This window comes from Rhinolophus sinicus, linkage group LG04 (genome assembly GCF_036562045.2).
Source record: "Rhinolophus sinicus isolate RSC01 linkage group LG04, ASM3656204v1, whole genome shotgun sequence".
NCBI classification, from domain to species: Eukaryota; Metazoa; Chordata; class Mammalia; order Chiroptera; family Rhinolophidae; genus Rhinolophus; species Rhinolophus sinicus.
Window position 1 is genome coordinate 168,153,985 of NC_133754.1, and position 23,723 is coordinate 168,177,707.

The following is a 23,723-nucleotide window of genomic DNA, read 5'->3' on the forward strand; positions in this document are numbered from 1 at the left end:
TGACACAATGGCGTTTCTGAACCTATGCCCAGCCCATTGGGGGCAGTACTTGATATTTGCAGAGGCCAGCTGCTTCTTTCTCTTGCAACTTCCCAACCGCCAGAGCTGCAACCTTGCAGTGGTGACTCCATCGTTTCCCTGAGTGCTCTGGGCTGTGCCACCCGCTGCAGCCGCCCATCTCCCCCTCCCACCCGTCCCTCGCGTCTCTGTGTCTCTGTGCTACGCCGCCCGTCCCAGGAGAGCCTCCGGCGCACCTGGCGCCTTGGGTGCCCGGGCACTGCGTGTTGGTGGCCACAACGCCTGGCGCGCAGCTGCCAGCGCGTTCCCTCCCCGAAACACTTAAGTGGAGTGGCTTGTCTAGCGCCCAGGAACAACATTATCCAATTGCTTCCCGTTTTATTCGCAGGCTGGGAGCTGAGTGAGCCTGAGCGTTCACTTTCAACCCTCAAGGGGAGGAGGGGGTGCGGGCGGGAGGGGAGACGCTCCCGGCTCCACCTCGCGCGCGGCGCGGCGCGGCGCGGGCAGAGAGCCGGGCTCAGGCAGATGCGAGCAGCGCCGGGGAGCCCCTCAGCAGCACGCCGGGCCGCCTGGAGCCCCGCGATGGAGTGAGTATCCCTGCGCCGCGCTGGTTGCTCGCTGTCCTGCTCCCAGCATGTTGCCATGGTGACTGAGGCAGCGGGCCGAGCCAGGCTCCGGTCCTCGTCCAGGATGGGTGTTTCATTTCAGCCCAATGTGTACGACTGGTGTTTCTATAGCAGCAGCCGCCGTGGCAGGAGCCAAGGGGTAGAAGCCCAGGGATGCGTGGTTTTGTGCCGCTGTACCTTGGCCAGCAGAGCCTCCAGAGGGGACGATGTTGCTAAGGAGGGAGGCACCGTTCTAGGCGTCCTCATCCCGGCCCCCAGCTCTCGCTTCTCGGGGAGTTGGCCGCAATAGCCATTCCTTCCGATTCCTAAACATGTCAGCATTATTGGACTGCAGTTTATAAAAAAAAAAAAAGGGGGGGGGTCACTGCGGATCGGAAGCAAATGTGGTTCGGTGTGAAGCACGTAATGGAAGGATGATGAGTTAGTGGGTGATGTGGGCCAGAGCTGCAATGCCTTGGCTACTAGACCCCCCAAAATTGATTTGTTCCTGGGGTTATTGAAAAAGGAGACAGAAACGTAGGAACGGTGGCTGGGGGTTGAATTACAACGTTTGGCACCGTGGGCATGGCATGGAGGGATGGGGAAGAGAGGGTATGAAGGCGAGAGGGGCGTTAACCAGAAACGGCAGTAAATGGTTTCCGTGGTGGGTTCGGACTGAAGTCCCTCTCCTCTGACTTTGCATCCTGCGTTGCTTCTTGGTCACTCTCCCAGCCTGCTGCTGCAGCACGGCCACTCTGGCAGGCGATAGGCTCCACGAAAGGGTCATTTTTGGAGCTGGCTACTCAGATCCTGCTCACTTGGTCAGCTTCTCCGACTTCTGTTCTCTTCCCACGGATACTCCTTGACACCAGGCCGTATGAAATCATATTTCAGCCTGGAGATAATGTCCCGTTTTCAGGTATCAGGACTTTCATGCCAAACCCAATAAAGCCTAGGTGCAGCTTTTATCCCTCTGCATATCTGATTGTGTAGATGCAATTTAATCCTCACCAACTACCCTGCTAAAGCAGAAGTGAGAGATGGTGTGGCATTTTAGGAGTGAGGAGTTGTAGATTTCAGCCCCTGCATGGGCTGGTACTAGTGCTATTGATTTCATACACCAGTAATTTAATGTCTCTGAGCCTCAGTTTCCCTATTTATACAATGGAAGTAAAGATGTTCCTTACTCACTTTTAAGCATTGTCGAGAGGATCAGATAATATTTCTATCTCTTCTAAAGGGCATTGTAAATTGTGAGGGTAACAAATTTGAGGAGCTAATGATTAAGGCTCTGAAGTCAGTTTTCTGGGTTTGAGTCCTTTTGCACTTTGCTGAATGACGTCAATCTCTCTGGACCTCATTTCTGGAAACAGGTAACAACTATTTCATGTGATTTTTGTGAAGATGAAACAAGTCGATACATATAAGGGTCTTAGAACAGAGCCTCGCACAAATTAAGCTCCATAAATATCATCTATTACCTATAAATATTAGCCATTGTCTATTATCATCGCTATGGTTTCCAGCATTCTACATTAATGATTTGTGGGGTCTCAGGTTGGCACCAAGCTCTTTTTTTCCAGACAATTTGTAAAGAAACACAGTGCCCCCAGGGGAACTGATCGTAACACAAGTCTCAAGATCCCATCGTAGGTTGGAAAATCCACCAGAAGACACAGCAAGAGAAGACACTGGCCAACGTGGCCTCTGGCACACTCCATTCTCATTGCTCGCTGCTGTTTTCTTAGACATAGAGACTATCCTTTATTAGAGATTGAATGTAGGGTTAGCCATCCCACAGTGTAAGGTCAAAGGGTACCCTGGTTGTTTGTCAGTGCAGTAACTTTCATCATTACGGTCTCTCATTAATACTCTAATGTTTACCATGTCTCCCAGACTTAGAACTGTAGAAGAGCACACAGGGTTTGCCAGTTTACTTCCTCAGACCTTGCCTCCTTTCTCCTGTGTCCCCCAGCTAAGCTTTTGTTCTAGGTGTGTCCACGTCTCTCACAGAACTTGTGAATAAAGGCATTCCTCATCACACTCTTTTCTCCCTCTACAGGACCCAAATCGGTGCCTCAACCAGCCTTTCCTCTCCTGACCAACCTGGCCCTGGCTTTCCCATTCCCTTGTGACGTTCCAGAGTTCTCCTCACCTTCCTTTTCACCTCCGGCATTCCCAACTGTCTATCTGTTCTCTGTCCCACTTCCTTTGCCTCATTAATACCGTTAGCTTTTTAACCTTATTTTCCCCTTTTGCAATACCACCTTTTCCTGTCCTACCCTGGGTCTAATGAAATTTCCCATATGCCAAATCCTGTCCTTCTCCTAAATTTAAACCCTCCCCACATGTCATCCTAGATAGGACAGCCTGCCTTGAATTATGGGTGGCAGGGACTGGATTCTCCTTACTTACTGTGTCCAACTTATGTTTATGAAAAAGAATTAAAAGGGAAATAACATTTACTGCCTTCTTTTACTTTTTAATTTAACCAACAAATATTTATTGAGATTAGCATTGGTCAACAAAACAGTCATGATTCTCCTCATCTTGAGTTCAGTAGTCTAAGGAAGGGATAGATGTTAAAACAGTAAACACAAGTGCATATATAAATACAAATAGCAATAAATGCCATGGAGAGGAAAGCACAGAGAAAACAGGAATGGGATATAGATTAGACTGGGGGGTTAGTGAAGCCTCTTTGAGGAACTGATACCTAATGTGAGATCCAAAGGATACATAGGAGTTGTTTAGGTGAGGAGTAGAGGAAAGAAGCCCTCTGGCTTGGGAAAGCAGCATGTGCTAAGGGCCTGAGGCAGGAGAGGCTTTGGCAAGTTGGAAGAACTGAAAAAAGGATTGTGTTGGGAGAACTGAAAAAAGAGTTTTGGCCATGGGGGAAGATGGTGCAGAGATGTGGTTAAGTGCAGTGGAGAGCCACCAAAGAGCTTTATGCATGGGTGTGATAATTATTTGTGTTTTAAACCTTCAAAGCTTAAAAGTTCAAAAAACTAAAACCACCTTTCCTTCTGAAGTATTTAAAGTGGATGGCATAGAAAATGTGTCATAGCCAAACATGAGAATGCTGCAAATGTCTACAATAGGAAAGGGGATTATCAATTTAAAAAGCTGGACAGCTTGTTGTGTGCCAATATCTGATAGTTTGGAATAAGCCAAGGTCAGGAATTTAAAATGAAACGGAGTGAACATAAAAACACACAATCATTTATTTGTGAGCATTATTGGCTTTAATAAAATAAGAGCACCTTATCTGAAATAAGAAAAGAATCTAGGGAACAAATAAAGAAGGTCCTAACAGATTGTACTTGGCTGCTCTCCTTGTTGGGTTGAGTGATGAGTTCAACGTGTTTATGGGAATGCACTTGAGTACATGCAGTTACGAATTTGATCCCACATCTATAGGCCTTGCTGAATGCTGCTCTAGAACGCAGTCTTCAAAACAGTATAGGAGCAGGTGAAGGGATTAAGAGGCACAAATTGGCAGGTACAAAATAGTCACGGGGATATAAAGTACAGCATAGGGAATATAGTCAATACTATATACATACATAGTTGTAATGTACATAGTCATACATAGTTGTAATAACTATGTATGGTGCCAGATGGGTACTAGGCTAACCTGGGGGATCACTTTGTAAATTATATAAATGTCTAGCCATTGTGCTATACACCTGAAATTCATGAATGTCAAGCCCCCTGCCACCCCTCTCCCCCCAAAAACCAAAAACCAGTATGGGAGCCAAAAGGCACAGAGAACACAACCTGAGAACGCTTTACATTGTTGTCCCCCCTGCAAGTACTGGGGCTCTGACAGCACTGATGGCAACCTTAGACCTGGTCTGATGGGGCTCACAAGTGACGTTCTCCATCACCCTTTAGGTGCCTGCTTTTCGTGTGGACTTAGTCACAAGATAACTTTTAAGCATCCAGAGGAGATAACAGAGCATCTAAACTAAAATTTGGTTTCTTGCGTAAACAAATCGAGGCTCGTTAAAGGAAAAGTGTGCCAGGGATATTGAATCACAGATGACTGTGGTCCTTAATATGTGCCTTCATTCATGCATTCACCCATTTATTCAGCAAATATTTATTGAATATTTTCTATCTACCAAGTGCCGTGATAGGTACTGAGCCTGTCTTCAAGGAGCTTACAGTTTATTCTATATGTGACTGTGGATGCTGTGGGACCTTGAACCATTTTCCTTCTAAGTCTGTCTTCCCATTACACCAAAGGTGCCATTTCATGTGTTCAGCACATTATAGGCATTGAATGAAGGTGTTTAAAAACATGGGTGGGTTTTAAAAATTAATTTTTATGATGGAAGTAATGTATGCTTTTTAAAACAATTAAAATGTTGTAGAAGCTTATGAAGTAAACCTCCCCATTTTCCTGTTCTCTTCCCCAAATCTCAGTCCGGAAGTCATTACCATGAACCGTTTGGAAGTAACCTTCCAGGTATTTTTCATGCAAACAAAAATAGAGTTGGAAAATAGAGTTGGAAGCACATACAGGTGTTTGTGTTTACAGGAAAAACATATAGGTGTAAATACTTCTTTTTCCATAAATAAAATCATACTGCATATGTTGTTCTGTAGTTTGCTTATTCCACTTAATGTATTGTGTATCCTTTCACATATCAAAATATACACATCCACTTCACGTGCTTTTCTATTAGCTGCTTAGCATTTACGTTTGGAATATAGTTCATCAGTCCCCTTTGAGGAAGATTTAGGTCTGTTTCTTTCTTCTTTTATTTTTTTTGGCTGTTAAGTACAATGCTGCAGTGAACATCCTTGTAAATCTTGCAAATGAATCTGTATCCTATTTTCTGGAAATAGATTTGCTGAGTGAGTAAATTTGTACATTATACATTTTGCTAAATATTGTCAAAGTTCCTCCAAAAATGTTATATCACTATACCTTGCCACTGGTGATGTTTGAGAGCCCCATTTCCGGAAATCCTTAGCAACCCTAGCCACAGTATGTATTTCCTTTGAGTATTTATATTTGACTAGTCGAACTTCATGTAATCAGTCAATCAGTGGTTACAGCTTGTGCTTTGGTCCCCCTGATTGAGGCCCTTTGGGCTACTTGTCAGTTTTTCACAAAGCACTGGTGAGCCATAAATTACAAACAGCAAGCTTGAGTCCAGAAGATAATGAAAATTATTTACAAAGGCAAAACTTAAAATGCATCATTAATTTTAAAAGCGACCAAGTGGTTTTTTTTTTTTTAAAGTTTGTCAAATGTAGACGTTATTGATTAATTCCTTACTCTTACAGTTGAGGAGCTGAGAATACGTCACTTAGCACCCCACATTTACCATTTGTTGCAGTTAGTTATCGTGCTAGTTTTACATTTTCAAAGTCTTAAACATTTGCTGTTTTGAACTGCAAAGATAATTCTCACAGTTCAATCAACTGAGTGCCATTTATGTATTAGGCACTGTTCTAAGTGCTGAGAATAGGCAGCAAACAAAACTGAAAAAGGTCCTCCTGTGACAGGGCTTCTATACAATACTGGAGACACTATATATATATTTATAAATGCTATGAATAAAAATCATACACGTTAAGAGTCTGAAGGGTGATGAGGGAAGGTTGTTTTTGACAGTCGTCAGGAGAAAGGTTTCTGAGTTGGAGAGTTTGAATAGGGACTTGAGCAAAGTGAGGGTGTGAGTCAGGCAGAAGCAGGAAGAGCAGTTGCAAAGGTCCTGAGGCCGGCCATGCTTTGTGGGCAGTGTTAGGCTTGGATCTCACTGGAGGCAAGATCACCCACCACCAGCCCTTGCATCACTAGCATCCTTTTTCCTGCGCATTTTTTGTCGATTTAGTCTTTAGTTGGAAGGTTTTGTTTTCAAACAGGGCCCAAGGAGCTTATATTCTGAATGCCGTTCTGTTGCTTCTGTGAATAAATTGGGCGTGTATAACATTATAGAATCATGTTCTCCCTCTCCCTCATAATTCTATACAACATTGTTCCATTGTGTTCTGGCATTGACTGTTGCTCTGGAAAAGTCTGAGGCTCTCCTGATGATTTCCTCTTTGTAGCTGACTTGCCTCCTCCCTCCGCTTCTACTCTTGCAATTTTTTTTTTATTTTTATTTTTTGCCTTGGTGCTGATAGAATTATTTTTAAACATGAACGTTTAGTAACTTTTCTGTGGTATTTTTCACTGCAAGTCATTATGTCAGGTTTTTTTTTCTGGAAAATGGTATGTTTCTTTAATCTGAAGATTCATATTTTTCTTTATTTTTTTTGTGAAGATATTTACTCCTGGCTTTAAAAAATCCAGTTGTTCTGTTGTCTACTACAGGAGCATATATTACTCACTACCCTCCAGAGTGTTTTTTTTTTATTAGTTTCAGGTTTATAAAACAAAGTAATAGACATTTATACCCCTCACAAAGTGATAACCCCCTCCCCCAATCTACTACCCCTCTGACATTGTATACAGCTGTTACAATTCCATTGACTCTATTCCCCATGCTGTACTCCATATCCCGTGACTATCTATCTATCTATCTATCTATCACCAGTGGCAATGTATAGTGATGTAACATACATATGTGTGTGTGTGTGTGTGTGTGTGTGTGTGTGTGTGTGTATATATATATATATATATATATATATATATATATTTAATTATAGTTGACATTCAATATTATTCAGCTTCAGGTGTACAGTGCAGTGATCAGGCATCTACAAAGCCCATGAAGTGGTCTCCTTAATAAGACTATTGCCCATCTGACACCCTACAAAATCTTTACAACATTATTGATTTTATTCCCCAAACTGGCTTTCATATCACCGTGGCAATATTGTGGCTACCAATTTGTGCTTTCTAATTCCTTTACCTGGTCCCCCATCCCCACCCCTGTCCCATCTAGCAGCCATCAGTTTTTTCTCTACATCTCTGAGTCTGTTTCTTTTTAGTTTGCTCATTTATTCTGTTCTTTAGATTCCACATATAAGTGAGATCAAATGATATTTGTCTTTCTCTGTCTGACTTTTTTCACTTACCAGCATAATATTCTCTAGGTCCATACACGTCATTGCAAATGGTAAGATTTCACTCTTCTTTATGGCCGCGTCTCCGTAAGTATTTTGAATTGCTCATTTTCCCATGAGTTTTTGTTACATTTTCAAGTCTATCCTCTAGACAACGGATTTTAAGCAATATTTGTTTCATTCTCACTCATTCCAATGGTTTTATTGTCATCTTCAATTTATTTTTGACTCTGCTAGCTCACTTTGCAGTTATATTTTTAATTTTCTTTAATTTGTTTTCTTTAATTTGTTTAAACATATGGAGAAAAGTGTATCTGAAAATTTCATCTATTTCTTGTGTTATTTTTTGAAATTACTTATCTGCCTTTGGCTTTCCTCTTTTAAAATAATAATGAAGCATATAGAAACTATGCATGTTGATAGCTTTGCACTTGATACCCACTTCCACATGGAGGTAATTCTATCCAAACCACTTATTTGTCAAGAGTCAGGGGGAGGGATAGAGGCAGTGTTTGGGAAGACAGTGGCTTTAGTTGAGATATTTTGTCTCATAAAAATTCCTTACAATTCTGCAATATCTTCTGCTCTAAAAGTACCTTGTAGGTCGTGAATAGATGACTCAGACAGATCTACATCTCCACTCACTGTGTGTGTGTGTGTGTGTGTGTGTGTGTGTGTGTGTGTAGGGGGGGTGGACAGATATTTGATGCTTATTTATCACTACATAGTTGACTCTGTTTAGCGTCTACGAGCAAAGGGAAGGGGACAAGTCATCACAAAGGTAATTTTTATTATACTTTCCTTTTGTTTTCCTACATCTCTTGCCTCTAGATTAGTCCTTTATGTTAAGTTTCAGGCCTTCACAGATTATAATGTTAGTGGGCTCACACAGTACCTGCCTCAGGGTCACTTTTGGTACCACTCTGGTATGGAAACCAGCCCCTCCACACAGGGGTCCCCCATGTCTGCCATGACTTGCTTATGCCACTTCTCACCATTCCAACGCTGGCCTCTCTCAACTTTCTCCTTACTTAGAAATTTGAAAACCAGTTAAGATCTGTAGTGGTATATATCACCATTGAGGGCTGTCCATTGATTTAATATAATTTTTACCCTTTTTGGAGATAATTCTTATAGTCTATGATTTGAGAACCTTAGCTCTCTGCTGATTTCATAATAGATAAAATTTTCTTTTCAATTTTTCCTTCTTTTAGTTTATTTCAGGAGGTTTCAGGGAGATATAGAAAAAACTTGCCTTGACCATATCTTTGACTGAATGAATCAATGAATTTTGGGTTCCTATGAAAATAGTATTAAAAACGACCAAATGTCATTGTTATTAGAAAATTTGTTGTTATGATATATCTTTTTCAATCAATTCTTACGAATGTGTCTGGCAAAAGAAGTTTGTGAATGAGATTATAAATACTTTGTAGTACAAGAATTTGGGAAAGGGTGTGTGTGGTGGATATTCTCCTCTCCCTTCAAACCCACTCTCTGCCCTTTCCCCGCTGCTTTGTGGCCTAAGAAGCTGACCTCTAATGCACTGTGTCAGCTAGGCTCTCTTGCTCTTTGGCTTTCTGTGGGTTGGACAACAGACGGCACCAGCAGCAGACCCACGGGTGGAAGGAGAGTGAGGTCTCTATGTTTACGGTCTCCCTTCCTGCAGGGCAGTGAATTGGTAGTGGTGCTTTCTTCTTTTGAAGGCCACAGCCCCTTACTGTAGCCTTCTCCTACAGCTCTGTTCTAGTTCTCTCCTTGTTCTCTTCTTGCTCCTTCTGGACTAGGTGTGGCAAATGGCTGGCATCATCCTCACGTTGCTAGCCCCTCGTGCTTCACTGGCCCTGCTGGTTTTGCTGAACTCTGCCCATGCCTTTGTAAAGCAGTCCCTTTATTAAGCTTACCTCAGTTACTCGGTTTGTGCTATTTATTCCCACCTGGGAACCTAAGTCATAGAGTATGCAAAGGATAGAAATGTTGGAAGTCTTACATAAACGACTTTTCATTATGGGGATGGAACGTGGCAATTTTTGTTTGTCCACACATTTTGGTCATTGGAGCTCAAGGCTCCAAAATATGAAATAGGTATTGAGCGTTGTTAGGTGCTTACTCATAAACTTAAGAAGGAGAAGCTTTGATTCCACTAAAGTGTTCCTTTATTTCCCATTGAAAATGTGATTTTTCTTGTAACTTTTAATAAAAATTCCCCAAATTTGACTCCCCAGAAGGAAGACCAAGTCAGTTATAGAAGGGTTTAATTAGAATTTTATTGAAAGAATGAAACTTTATTTCTTTTCATTATATGGAACTTCAGTGATCAAAATTCTGTTTTCATAAATAGATCTTCATATACTTGCCCTACTCTTTAGACATAAATGACAGCTTAACGTATCAATAGTATATGAACGAATGCTTCCTAAATTGATACCAAGTCAATAAAATCTGTCCCATCTTCCTCTTCTGTCCCATCTGTCCCATTCTTCTTCACAGATAGTATAAAAGCATAAAATATAGTCTAATCAAAAGGTATGTTTTACAAGTTCTGAATAAATGAGCTCTAAACTAAAGATACTGCACTCTGTCTGTTTTATGTAGTTTTCATACTTGGAAAGTAAGTTATTTAGACTGTTTATCTTGCTTTCCATGTCTCCATTTCACTTTCAACTATGTTCATGTATTCATTCATTTATTTATAACTCATAATTATTAAGTACCTACGGTGTGCTAGGCACTGTTCTAGGTACCTGTGAAGAAATATGAATACAACAAAGTTTCTGCTTTCACAGAGGCCGTAATCTAATGAGGAGCAGAGACAATTGGCTGAGTAATTATAATAAAGTGTGCTATGCTATGCTAGGGGAAGGTTTGCTAGGATATTGTCTGAAGCATGCAGCAAGAGGACAGGAGCCTAAATGAATCTTGGAGTTTGGAAATTCTAGATGAGGTCAAAATCCGAGCAAGCCTAATTCTTAGCCTCTAAAATTGATTTAGCATAAAAGCACTTTTTAAAAAATGTTTGGACTAGTCATCTTACAACTGCTTAAGTCACATTCTACAAAAATTATCCGAGCCAATTCCAGCGTTAAAACTAGTTTGAATAATTGATAGTTCTCCAGTGTTTTTGTTGGCACGAATGAAGCTATGACTAACACTCCCTCCCCAACCATTCTTGCTACAGTATTGTAATGAATGCCTGCCCCCTTGAGGAATCAGAAACTCAGTTTTTCAGATGACAGTGCAAAGTGGGGTCTCAATCAAAGCAGAAGACAAAGCAAAGACCAGAAAGCAAACAAAACCCAAAACAAAACAGAACAAACAAAAACATGAAGATTTGTGGGAACACTGCTAAATTAGACACTTAATTTGTTTCAGCCATCTTGGTTGAAATCACGTCAAAGTGTTCTAACTCTTGAGAAGCCGAAGATCTGTTAAACCATACCTGTGATATGCAGGGAAACTGCACAAGTTGGTCTAGAAACAATTTGGAAGTTCTCCATTGCTTCTTATCTTCTGAGAGCGAGATGCCCCGCACTTAAAAGTGGATGACACGAGCAATAAGGTCTGATTTCCTGAGACTCACGCTGTAATGTGCATACAAGTCACCTGGGAATAGTGTTAAAAGACAAACCAAGTTTCTCTAGATCTAGGGTGGGGTTGGAGCGGCTACATTCCCATCAGGCTTCCTAGGAGAAGATGCTGAGGCTGATTGCTGGTCTGCAGACCATACTTTGAGTAGCAGTGTTCACAGTGTAAAGGCACAGGGTAGGACTGTACATAATACAAGAAATGAGGGTCTCATCCTTTTACACTTCCTCCCCCAACCAACCCTCATTGTACAGGCTCGCTCCAATGAACTCGCATTCAGCAATCTGTGTATAAAGCAAGTCAGTCTACGCAACAAAACCAGGCTCTTCGTTTTGGTTGGCATAACTTGGCAGTTCCACATTGTGGATAAAGCCTTTGTTTTTTGAAAAGCAGGTCAGGTTAGGGGGTTGTGAAAAAGGTTTATGAGGTAAATAAAGATAACTCTATGTTTCAAAATATGAATTTAAAGATTTTTGTGGCCATAAATAATTTTAAACCTAAAAATATTTTCCTTTGTCCAGTTTCTCAATAGTTTTAAAGTAACTAGTGAATCTAATTATCTATGGCCTCAGATCTCCACAAATCAATACTATCTTGGTGTAAATGTCAGTTATGATTCTATAAATATGATACTCATGAATATGAATGTGATGTATTAGCAACCCAGAAGCTTGTGGTATTACATTTACTGAACAAGATCAACAGACTTAGGGGTCCTCACTTTTGAAAGCCAGGGAAGAGCAACCTTTTCCATAGAGGATAATTCAAAATATGTTATTAAGTTGTCTTTTCATTTATGTGAGATGAGAATTACCTCTTTTCCTTGTTAGGGGAGCTAAATAGTATGAGGACAATAGATACTTGAGAATTAAACTTACAGAATCAGGTTGAGTTATGGACTCTTGCTTGTGTTATTAAATAATGGCTCTCCAAAGCTAGTTATACTTGGATGAATTAAAGCACAGTTCTTCAGGGTTCTCAGTATGTTCTCCTCCAGCCCGTGGCAGCTGTATAATGTGCCCTTCTCTTAATTTCACTCCAGATCTTGAAATTAGAAGCATTTTTTTCTGTCAAGGTGAGGTGCATATGTCCTCAGTGCAGGAAGAATGGGAGTGTCATGCCCTGGAAAAACAAAATTAGGGTGTGTGTGTGTGAAACTCACTACTTCTTCAGCTTCCTTCTGAAATGCCACCCTTTAGATATGTGTATCTGTGTCTTATTTTGATATGTTCACTTTTCTCCCATTCATTCTTAGGAATTATAAAAGGATTCCTAAGACTAAAATCCCCAAGTTGGTAGAAGAGCCAGAGGCTCGGTCTGGTGTCAGCTCCTGGGCTCCATGTGGGGGTAAAGGGTGGGAGAGTGAGCCTGGAGAGACTCAACGGGTATCTGTGAATGCAGAAACCTATAGGGCACGAATGGGTGAAATCTGCCAGGGATCTTTGGTGGCTGTTGGTTTCTTCAGAGGTGGAAGCTGCTGGGGACATCTGCAGAGCAGGTCACTGGAAACTGCGGTCACTCCCACTCTATGGCTGCTATTGGTATCCTGTGTTTCTTCCTTGTTCCTAGCTGTTTCTCTATATACATTTTAGCTTTGCTGGCCTCTGGGTGGGGCAAAACCCAAGTGGGTCCTTCACGTAGTGCCCTGAAAGCCTGAGGAAGCTGGTCGTTTGCTCCACTCTCTCTTTCCGTTGAGGTTAACCCTTTCTAGCTGGGGAGTTCTCTCTTGGATTTGGGCAGTACCCGCCTGGAGGATCGGATGATGTAGGTAAATGAAGCTGCTCTTCCTTCCTTTTTTATGGGGTTATTTTTGTTCCATCATGTTACTGAAGTACCTTAACTGAACTCCTGAGCTCTCCCAGAGCTGTTTTGTTCATGGGTAGCAGTCCAGTTGTTGACCTTTGGGAGCGGCGTGCATCAGAAGCTCGGTCTCCCACCCCACCATGTTGGTGATGTCATCCTGGAACCTAATGGCAGCTTTGTTCCATTTCCGTTGCCCATGCTTGTCTCTCATTTTGTCTTAAGCCACTTCCTTAGACCCTGACTTTGCAGGTGGTCCTAAGATGCAGTTTTCATGTGAGCATCAATAGCTGGGGATCTATCTTGATACTCTCAAAGCTTAGGTTGACACTGTTTTTGATTCATGTGAGATAGAAAAGCATAAATCAGACATCAGAGGTAATACCATTGCCTAAAGTCTGCCTAGTACTGGAGTGGAAGCTTACACTTGCAATTGATGAAGAAAACTCACCTACCATTAGAGGCTAAGCTTTTGAATAGGTCAATATTTGGGGAGTGTAAAAAATTTGTTCTCTTCACCATCAAGTGTTAGCTATAGGTTTTCATAGATGCCTTTTATCAAATTCAGGATGTTCCTTTTTCTTAGTGTGCTGACAGTGTTGTTTTATTTAAGTGAACAGCTGTTAAATATGTCAAACATTTTTCTCTAGATCTAATGAGACAATCGTATGGATCCCCTTTGTTAACATTTTGTTGAGGTTTTTGCATCTATATTCATTAAGGATATTACTTTAATTTTCTTTTCTTGTAATGCCCTTGTCAGGTTTTGATGTCATTATTATGTTGATGTGACAAAACTAGTAGGGAACGGTGTCTTCCTCCTCTATTTTCTGGAGGAATTTATGGACTACTAGTAATATTTCTTTCGAAAATGTTTGATAGAATTTACCAGTGAAGTTTTGTGGGCTGAGTTTTTCTTGATTGGAAGGTTTTTTATTACGAATTCCATTTCTTTAATAGATATAGGGATACTCAGATTTTTAATTTCTTTTTGGGCTATTTTCAGTAAGTTGCACTTTCTAAGGAATTTTTCTGTATAATCTAAGTTATTAAATCTATCGATATAAAGTTTTTCAAAACATTTTTCTCACTGTCTTTTTACTGTGCCTAGGAATCTATAGTGATGTCCCTGATACCATTCTTGATATTTGTTGTTTATGTTTTCTCTTTTTTTTCTTGATTAGTTTTTATAAGGATTTATCAATTTTGTTAACTTTTTTAAAGTACCGACTTTTGGTTATTGTGTTCTCTATTGTTTGTTTTCCATTTCATTGATTTGCATTCCTTTTTTATTTCTTTTATGTGCTCTGGGCTAATTTTTTTCCAGCATTTTAAAATCAAACATTAGGTCATTAAAAATATCTCCTTTACAAATATTAATATTGCACCAGCTGCTTTCCACATATTTTGATTTATTGTATTTTCACTATCATTTAATTTGAAATATTTTCTAATTTCTCTTGTGATTTCTTTTTTATTCATAGGATACCATGTGGTATCATTTTCCTTCAGCCTGAAGAGATTCCTTCTTATGTAGCATGTTTATGCTGGTGACAAATTCTCCTGGTTTTTGTTTATGTGAAAATGTCATTATTTTGCCTTCATTTTTGAAGAATATTCTTACTGGATATAGAATTTGAGGTTGACAGTGTTTTTTATCTTAATACTTTAAAGATTAAATTTGTCTTTAATTTTTTAATTATTTCTGATAAAAAAAGTCAGTCATCATTTTTATTATTGTCCTCCTATAGTAATAGTCTTTTTTCCTTTGATTGCTTTTAAGATTTTCTCATTTTCTTGATTTTTCAGTAGTTTCACTATAATGTGCTTTGATGTAATTTTCTTGTAATATTTCCAGCTTGGGGTTCTGAAGAATTCTCAGCACATATTTTTTTCAAATACTTTTCCCACCCCATTCTCTCTATCCTTTCCTTCTGGAAGTCCGACTATTCATATAGTAACATGCTTGATACTATCCCACAAACCCTGAGACTGCTCAGGTGTTTATACTTTTAAAATTTAAATATTTTTTTTTAAATTTACAGATAATTTTAGATTTGTATACAAATTGCAAAAATAGTTCAGAGTGCATATATTCCCCTTACCTATTTTTTACACTGTTAACATCTTACATGACTAGTGTGCATTTGTCACAACCAAAGAACCAACATTGGCATACCGTTATTATCTAAACTCTATACTCGATACTGATTTCACTAGTTTTTCCCTAATATCCTTTTTATGTTTCACGAGCCCATCCAGAATACTGCACTACAATTAGTCATCATGTTTCCTAAGCCTCTCCTGGTCTGTGACAGTTTTTCAGACTTTCCGTATTTTAATTTTTATTATCTTGACAGTTGTGAGGAGTATTGGTCTGGTATTTTGTAGGATTTCCCTCAATTTGCGTTTGTCTGATGTTTTTCTCATGGTTAGAGTGAGGCTATGGCTTTCCAAACCTAATTACATTTGAGAGAAAGACCTCAGAGATGAAGTGCCAGTCTCATCACACCATCTCATGGGTACACTATCAACATGATTTATCACTGATGGTGTTAACCTCGGTCACCTGGCCATGGTAGGGTTTGCCCAGTTTCTCCATTGTAAAATTACTTTTGCTCCTCTTTTAAGGGATGGGAGTTAAGCAGCACCTCCCTGAGGTAGAGTACAGTAAATTCTCTCTTCATGTTGTTGATAAGTTCTGCAACTTTAAGCAAAACAACGTATAATGAGATCAATTTTACTGTAGACTAATTGATATAAACAAGAGGTAAATTCCTATGGCGTCTCATCAACATTATAACAAACGACATTGAACAAAACAATGTGATTCGAGGACCTGCTATCTCTGGATAATTTATTTGGAATTCTTCTGTATAAGAGACTTATCCTTTCTCTCGTATTTATTCATTCAATCATTTATATATATCAGCATGAGCTAGTTCTCACTGGATGGACCTAGAGAGGAAGAGGTAAATTTATTGGCAGACCACCTGCTCTGTGGTTTACGGGATCCAGTTCAGAGATTTTTGGATCCTTTAGTTCTTAAGGTGACGTTATGTTGCTGTAGGGCTCATAGAGGGCTTTTTACATAAGGTTTGACTTGGCCATAGAATTCTTGCCATATCAAGGATGGGGTTGGCTCTATCCTACGTGGAAAAATAGAGGTCTCTTCTACCTCAAGCCCCCTAACTACAGCATGCAATCATTTACATTAATAACATTCACAGAGCAACCAAGTGGAAACTATTTCATTCTAAAAAGTCTTTGAGATGATCTATTTTAATACGTGTTTATTGTTTGTTTTAATAATACAATTGGATAAAAAGTAATGGATGATAAAACCAAGACAAAAGAAAAATTAGGTTTGGAAATATACATTAAAGCTGAGCAAGATTAATGTACTGTGAATGCATGTCACATTGTTCTGTTCAGTTGCTAAAGGTGGGCCGCCCATTTCGCTCTAAGCTTGCTAGTGGCATGTACAAAGACAGAAAAACAATTGGTGACAAGATTCAAAATGCCTGAGTGACAAAAACAAACCGGTTATTAAGGAGAGAACAGTTTGTCTTAGTACCAGGCCTGGAGAGAAATTTCTCTCATGGATACTTTACATTCCCAGAATAAATGCACAAGCAGGTTTCATAGGAATTTCCTTGCAATGCCCGTCACTGAAAGTGGATGACAAACCAGCAGTGTGCACCACCTTGTATAGAATGAAGTATTAACAAGGGGACATTTAATAGGTATTACATACTGAAAAGATTCGGACTACTTTCCCAAGTCCTGTTACTTACACTGCAGTAATTCCTCAAATAACATCTGACCGGTGTTTCACCCTTAATTTTTGTTCCCCTTTAAATGTCTGAAATAAACATGATCTGCATTTCATTTCAGAATGGATGAAGAAAAAAAGATCTCTTTTCAGTTCTCTTTTTTCCTTGTTTACCATGCTTTACACTCAATATAAAAGAAGCCAAGCACTTGGTACTAGGTTGGATTTCATTTATAATCAATAAGATTTTCAAATAGATGACATTTCTTGAGGTGCCTACTTATCTATGAGAGATAATCTATGGGTCTTCCTAGTGTCCAGCAGAGACAGGGTATAGACAGAGGAAATTAAAGTTCTGGGAAGAGGAAATCTTTGTTGGCCCAAATGTGATAGCATCTTTTTTTTCTGGCTAGAGGTAAGCCAAAATTTAATTATACTGCTGATGGTTTGGCTTGATACGTATAATGAATGCTAATTCATAGGTGGCTGGGAATCAATACCGTTTTTTTTTTTCTTTCAGTAAGTAATAACATGTTTGCTTTGAAATATCTTATCTAAGTGTAAGATTCCATGTGTAAAGCTTTTTGAGGTGAGAACTCTGAGAAACACAATATGGCAAAGGCAGATTTGTTTAGGGCTTAGGTCTGCCCTGGAAGGTCTGATTACAGAAGCCCCTCCTCACCTATGGAACACCATTTTAGAAATCTCCATGCACCAAAAAGCTCTCTATTTGTGTCTCTGTTACTGGAGACAAGGCCTCTAAGTGTCTGGAACTACTTTAGCTTTCTGTGGGTGCTTCTTCCCACGAATATTCCAGCTTGCTTATTAATGCTAAGCTGTGGCTATGGAGGGCTTCCTGTTGATGGCAGTAATTTAAATGAAAATGTTTTCATTTTGTAGCGTTCCCAGATTAGAGAGAAGATATTCTCAAAGACAACTGTTTCCGAAGTAAGAAGAACAAAGGTGGTAGTGGGAACATTTGGTGTGTAGAACAGGAAGTGACGTGAAGAGCTTAGATCTGGTTCCTTAATCAGACGGACGACCTCTTCTCTTCTGTTTCATGGAAATAGACCTTGTGCTTCACTAGGTGGAAGTAAATTACTTCTTTCTTGGGAAAGGAACCCATGTGTACCTTGGGTCCCTGGCACCAAGTTTTGCCTGTGGAAACTCTGACTTATATGATCTTTGGAAAGTAATTGAACTTCCGGGCTTCCGGAGCCACTTGAGAATGATCTAGACTAATTATAGTTGGCTTTTCCATACCCAACTAGGAGATGCAGAACAACCCCAAAGCACAGAATTTTAAAGCTCTAACGTCATCTGGCTTAGCCTAGTCTCCTGGTGTGTGTGCTCAGAGGGCATAGGTGTTCTCCATGACAATTGGACTTACATTTTAAAAATGCACCCCCTCCTAAGGATAAAGACACTCCTTTGGTTGATCGTTGGAGTGTTTCATTACTCTTAGGCAAGAAGATGCTCTTTGTAATAAGAAATATTGTTACTGGAGCTGGAAGTACTATAATATAGATCCAGTCCTCTAATTATGTTTGACAGATGCTTCATGTACTGTCTGCACCTTAATCATTCTGAATTGTTCATCTGTAAGCTGGAATAATAATCCTCGCTCTCTAGATTCATGCAAGAAGAGAGATGGTTTTTCAACTATGTGCTCATGTTATTTCATATTTTATTGACTTTGATGCTGGGAACTAACCAGTTTTCATTGATGACTCACATTTGCCTTATGGTTCACCAAGATTCCCAGGTGCTTCTGACTACACCTGGATCTGTTGAGTCAATGTCTTCCTGCCTGCAATGAGTATGGTTTCGTTTGGGTTCAAATGGTGCAGATTATGTTGAAATGCCAAGGCATACACACAGACAGGCCCAGACTCACTTGTCTACTCTCTCTCATGGGTGATCAGAGCAGGATAGTCACACGGAAGTGTGCAGACATGTGCTCTCTCACCTGCTCCCAACGCTGTTCCACAGCAGGCAAATAGTTCACGCACAATGAAGCCCAAAAGCTTAGCCCTGGCTTTGGACATTACCTCAGAGAAAGATCTCAAAAGTGTGCTAGCAGGAATAACTACTACCAGGGCGTAGATCAAGAATTCTTAAACTTTTTTATTGGGCAGCAGGTCTCTTGGGCAGTTTGGTGAAGCCTGTGGATTAAAAAAAAAATCCTATAAAATGTATAGGATTACAAAATTTAAAAACAATTATACTGAACTATACTCATTAAACTATTATAAAACAAACACGTGATTTAGTAAGGCATGTACTTTTTAATTCATGCATTGAGTACCAAGCCTAGCAGCAGATCAAATAACTGATTTCAAAGTTGTGATGAGTGTAATAGTTATTTCCGCATATTTGTAACAGTTATAATAACATAACGTGAAAATACCTGTGATTTCTGTTGGTGACAAAGTCATAGGTACTGCTGATCCTACTGTGGTTTGTTACCTACATTTAGAATCAAAAGAAATGCTAAGTTTCAGTTAGAGGTTAGTGAAAATAAATATGTAATTTTTTTCCTATACAAATTCATGAATCTCCAGAATTCTACCCCAGCTTAAGGACCCTATATTTAAATATTAATGAAAACAGAAGAAAAGCTAAGGATAAGAAAAAATGGAAACCTTACTTTGTTAGTGTACAGTTACATGAACGTTAATTACATTTCAAGCCACTCACAATAAATGTGCTTTAGTTTAATGGTTGGCACAGCTTTCTGCATACCGTTGTCTCCCAATAAATATCTGTTGAAGAAACTAACAAAAACATTGCTTTGCATTCATCCATCCATCTACTTACCTTTGTCCTCCAGTGGACTATAAATATGTTGAGGGCCCAGTAGCTGCCCCGTCAGTGTTTGTTGAATGAAAAAAATGATATGATAGAATATAAGAGCTAGATTAAGTCAGAACATCTTCAAAATAATATCTGCTTAGCCTTGTAACATCCTATCAAACAAGAAAGAGAGAGCCCTCACTATAATAATTTCTGGCAGAATTCTATTCAATAGTCCCTGTATATTGAGTATGTATTGTGTGTGTCAGGGATGTAATGTCATTTAATACTCAGAGTAAGCTTGCAGGTATACATTACCTACATCCAACAATGCAATTCAAATATTGTTGAGAGTTTACGTGTAGTAAGCCATGGTGCGCAGTTGCACTAAGTATAATGGCACAAGACGGGTATAGAAAAGAAGAAGATAATGGTTCCTGCCTGCAGACAGCCTGTGATCCAGTAGAGTGGAAAGAAATGTATATGCCTAATCATGAGACAAGGTAAACTGAGGCAGACAGAGGGATTGGCAAGATTAAAGGCACTGGGCAGGATGGAGTATTTTTTTTCTGGGAATGGTGGATTTTTCAGAGGAAGTAAAGTTTGAGGTGAGAAAGCATAGGAGCAGCAGAAGGGAGAAGGCTGAAAAGGTGGGTTGAGATTTGAATTGCCGAGCTCGGAGTTTTACACTTATTATAGAGATAATTCAAAACTGCCAGTGCTGCCTTCAAATAACATCCCCATTCTAAGGCTCATTCCAAGTCACCATACATTAGATAAGAATGATTTTGTAAGAGCCTCTCAGAACACTGTAAGGAATCTTGAGTTTTTCAGATCAAGTTTGATCAACACTTCTCTCCTCATTCCCGATGGAAGTATTGCTCAAAAAATTCAGGTGACTCTGAATTTCCGACAGGAACAGAAGCATCTCCATGCCACCTGTTACCAATCTAACAATGCTAATCTCAGGCACTTCTCTGCTATCAGACTCTGGTTTAGCACCGTCACAGTGCTTCGTGGTAATTTTACCAGCTCAGAAATGTAAGAGAATTAACAGCATAGTAATTCCAACTTTATTCTCCTGGACTAGTCAAGGCAACTAGGGAGCCAGCATCCATGCCATGTCTCTGTTTATCCCAATGAGAAGCACCCTGATTTATAATAAGACTTAGCACTTTAATGTAGCTCAAGCATAATTTGTAAACTCTAATGACCAGAGTGTTAGCCTATCAGAATGGAATAAATGGAACCATTTCTCAAATATGTGCTGTTTTGAGGTTTCTGGATCATGCTGTTTTGCTCACTGTAGGAAAAATACTGCTTTGTACACAGTTCACTAGGTAATCAAACAGTTGCATCTTCCACTGAAAAAAATGTCTTTCCTATAATCATCTGTTTAAGCACATCTTTGGCCCTTGAATGTGTAGAATCATGGAATATTTGAGTGGAAGGGGCTTAAAAGTGCTGTAGTCCAATTACTTTATTTTATAAATGAAGACCTCTAGGCCCAGAGAAAGAAAGGACTTGGCTAAGTTCCTTTGATTCTGTAGTCGTGGACCTCAGACAGGACCCAGGCAATACATTTGCCCCACTGGAGGCTGCTCCCACACGTGGGTAGTTTTTGGGATACTTGATCTTTTATTTGTTCAGAGTACCTCATCTCATGGTGCATGAGGACTTGTTTTTTTTCTTTGCCATTTTCCAGGGATTTTCTGATCAAATGCCATTGTGTATTTTGCAGTATAAGGAAAAGTTTTTATTGTCATTGGTGAAGCATCCTTCCCTCTCCTCTGACTTCTTGACTTGGTTTATAAACGTCCTGCCTGTAATAAGTTGAGTGGTGACCCTTCAAAAGGATACAACCAATGTCTTAACCCTTGGAACCTATGAATGTGACCTTCTTTGGAAGAATGGTCTTTGCAGATGTAATTAAGTTCAGGATCTCAAGATTGGATCACCCTGAATTTAGAAAGGCAGAGGGAAATTTAAGACACAGGGGAGAAGACCGTGTAAAGATGGAGGCAGAGATTGGCATTATACAGCTGTATGTCATGGAATGAGGAATGTTCCAAAGATTGCCAGCAGCCCCCAGAAGCCAGCACAGTGTCATGGGACGATTCTCCATCAGAACCTCCAAAAGGAACCAAAGTAGATGCTAATACATATTTATGGATTGAATGAAAGGCTAATAAATGTTTACTTGTAAAATGTGCATAATGGTCCAATTCATCAGGCTGCCAAGAAATTAGGCACTGCTGAGAAGATAATAAAAGGTTGAAACTCTGCAAGGAGAGGCAAATTCCATTGTAGGCTTTGTGATGCCAGCGTATCCTTCTGTAATAATCGGTTATGTGAGTTTGAGACTCCAGTTGCTTCTATCATCTCGGAAAGACTCCGTAGTTCTTCCATATCTCCTCACCATCAGTCAGCGGGGGGATTGATGCCCCCTCATCAGGGTGGATGTGGGCCCTGTAGAATCCCATCCCCATTAGAGCACTAACGGTGAGAAAACACACTAAACAAGTAAACAAGTTATGTAATGGTTGACTGTGGGTCCCTTAATCCTTCTGATCCTCAGTTTTTCATCTGTCAAATGGACAAAAATATGCCTTCCTCAAAGCCTTCTTGAGGTCACAGCATGAGATAGGTGTGATATATGTCTCTAAGAGGACACAATAAATAGCACTCCTATTACTTGCTTGTGTTCCGAATGGAGAAATAAGACGCAATAATTAATAGATGGAAAACAAAAATATCACCTTATGACTACTAGTGAGGGCAAAGACGGAGTCCATAGCTTAGCATGTGACTCCTATGTGAAAGCTACATCTTTGCATGAGGTGGACTTAGCCTTCCGGTCTCAGGGTATACTGGACTCTGCAGTGGGGACAGAGCCTGTCTCTGAAGGGGCTGAGCAAGCCCCATCCTCCCAGGGTATGGCCCACTTCTAAGAGGAAGAGGCAGGATTATGCACATCAAACTTCTGCCACAAAATTCACTAGACTGTGTGACTCCCAGGGAAAGCGTGAGTGAGAAGTAGACTGAGGCCAGGTGTGTCATGGAAATAGAGGTCCTTCCACATGGACAGAAGCATCAGGAGTGGGGAAGAGCTTTCTGGTTGTTTTTGTTTTCCCCCAGTAGGATTAAACCTCTGCTCAGCCAGGGAGAGTTCTTCCCCCTGCGGGAGGAGGACCCGTGGTCATCAGGACAGTCCCATTTTCATCCTTGTGACACTGTTCTCCACACCAGCCACTGCTCACCAGCACCTCATCCTGCCTTGGCTTATATCCAAGATAATATCTTTAACTTAATTCGCAATCTAGAAATATATAATTTAAAAATCTATCATATTTAAATCAGCTAGCTGCAGGTAAATTAGATCTTGATAATTATGAAGTTAGAAGGATAACTCTTTTTCTTTTCTGAATGCTGGCTTGAAAAGGAGGTCTGACATGCTCTCATTCTTTCTCACACAGTTCTCCAAAGGTCCATCTGATCTCTGCTCTAAATTTATATCTCTTAATCTCAAAGAATCCAGTTGGTTTCAAAACTCTTCATAATTTTGAAATGGTCTTCTATTTTTCTTTAGTCATTACAGTTTAACACTGCATAATCAGGAAGAACATATAATGTTCACAATTTGTAATAGATAAGCATTTGTAATTGTTCTTATATATACATTTAGGATCCTCCCTGCGACTGAATTCAAAGATAAAATTAACATAGGGTACATGGAGACCTGGGATTAAATGTCACTAAATATATTTACTAAATATTGCTACATGTAGGGATTAAATATTAGTTAAATGTATGGCTCAATGCATATGTGCTCAATAAATATAACTTACAAATGTGTACATTGTAAAGATTCGTTTCCTTGTAGTGTACCCAACACACATGGGAACTGTTTACAGGGTCATGATCATTTCCTGTGCGATTGTGAGATAAAACAAGATCTTAGTTTTGTATGTTATATGTTGGGCAACAGCAGCTCTTCCTGTCTGTGATATTTCTCTTGATTTCAGCGTGGGCACACTGGCTGCTTCTCAGAATGAAGAATGGATGTGTATGTTTCAGAACAAAAGCTATAAAATTGGCTTTTAAGTGCCTTCAAG

At 39.9% G+C, this 23,723-nt stretch overlaps 1 protein-coding gene across 8 annotated transcripts in view; it reads left to right on the forward strand.

The window, feature by feature from the left end:
- Nucleotides 1-230: 230 nt before the first annotated feature.
- PALM2AKAP2 (PALM2 and AKAP2 fusion) overlaps nucleotides 231-23,723 on the forward strand; it is a 418,214-nt gene continuing 394,721 nt past the window's right edge. For 3 of the 8 annotated variants that reach the window (XM_019734167.2, XM_019734168.2, XM_019734170.2), the window contains exon 1: nucleotides 231-605. In XM_019734167.2, the coding sequence (XP_019589726.2) occupies nucleotides 544-605 (62 nt within the window). In that variant the 5' untranslated portion in view covers nucleotides 231-543. The remainder of the gene's footprint in view (nucleotides 606-23,723) is intronic. The other 5 variants (XM_019734171.2, XM_019734169.2, XM_019734173.2 and 2 more) reach the window with 3 other exon arrangements.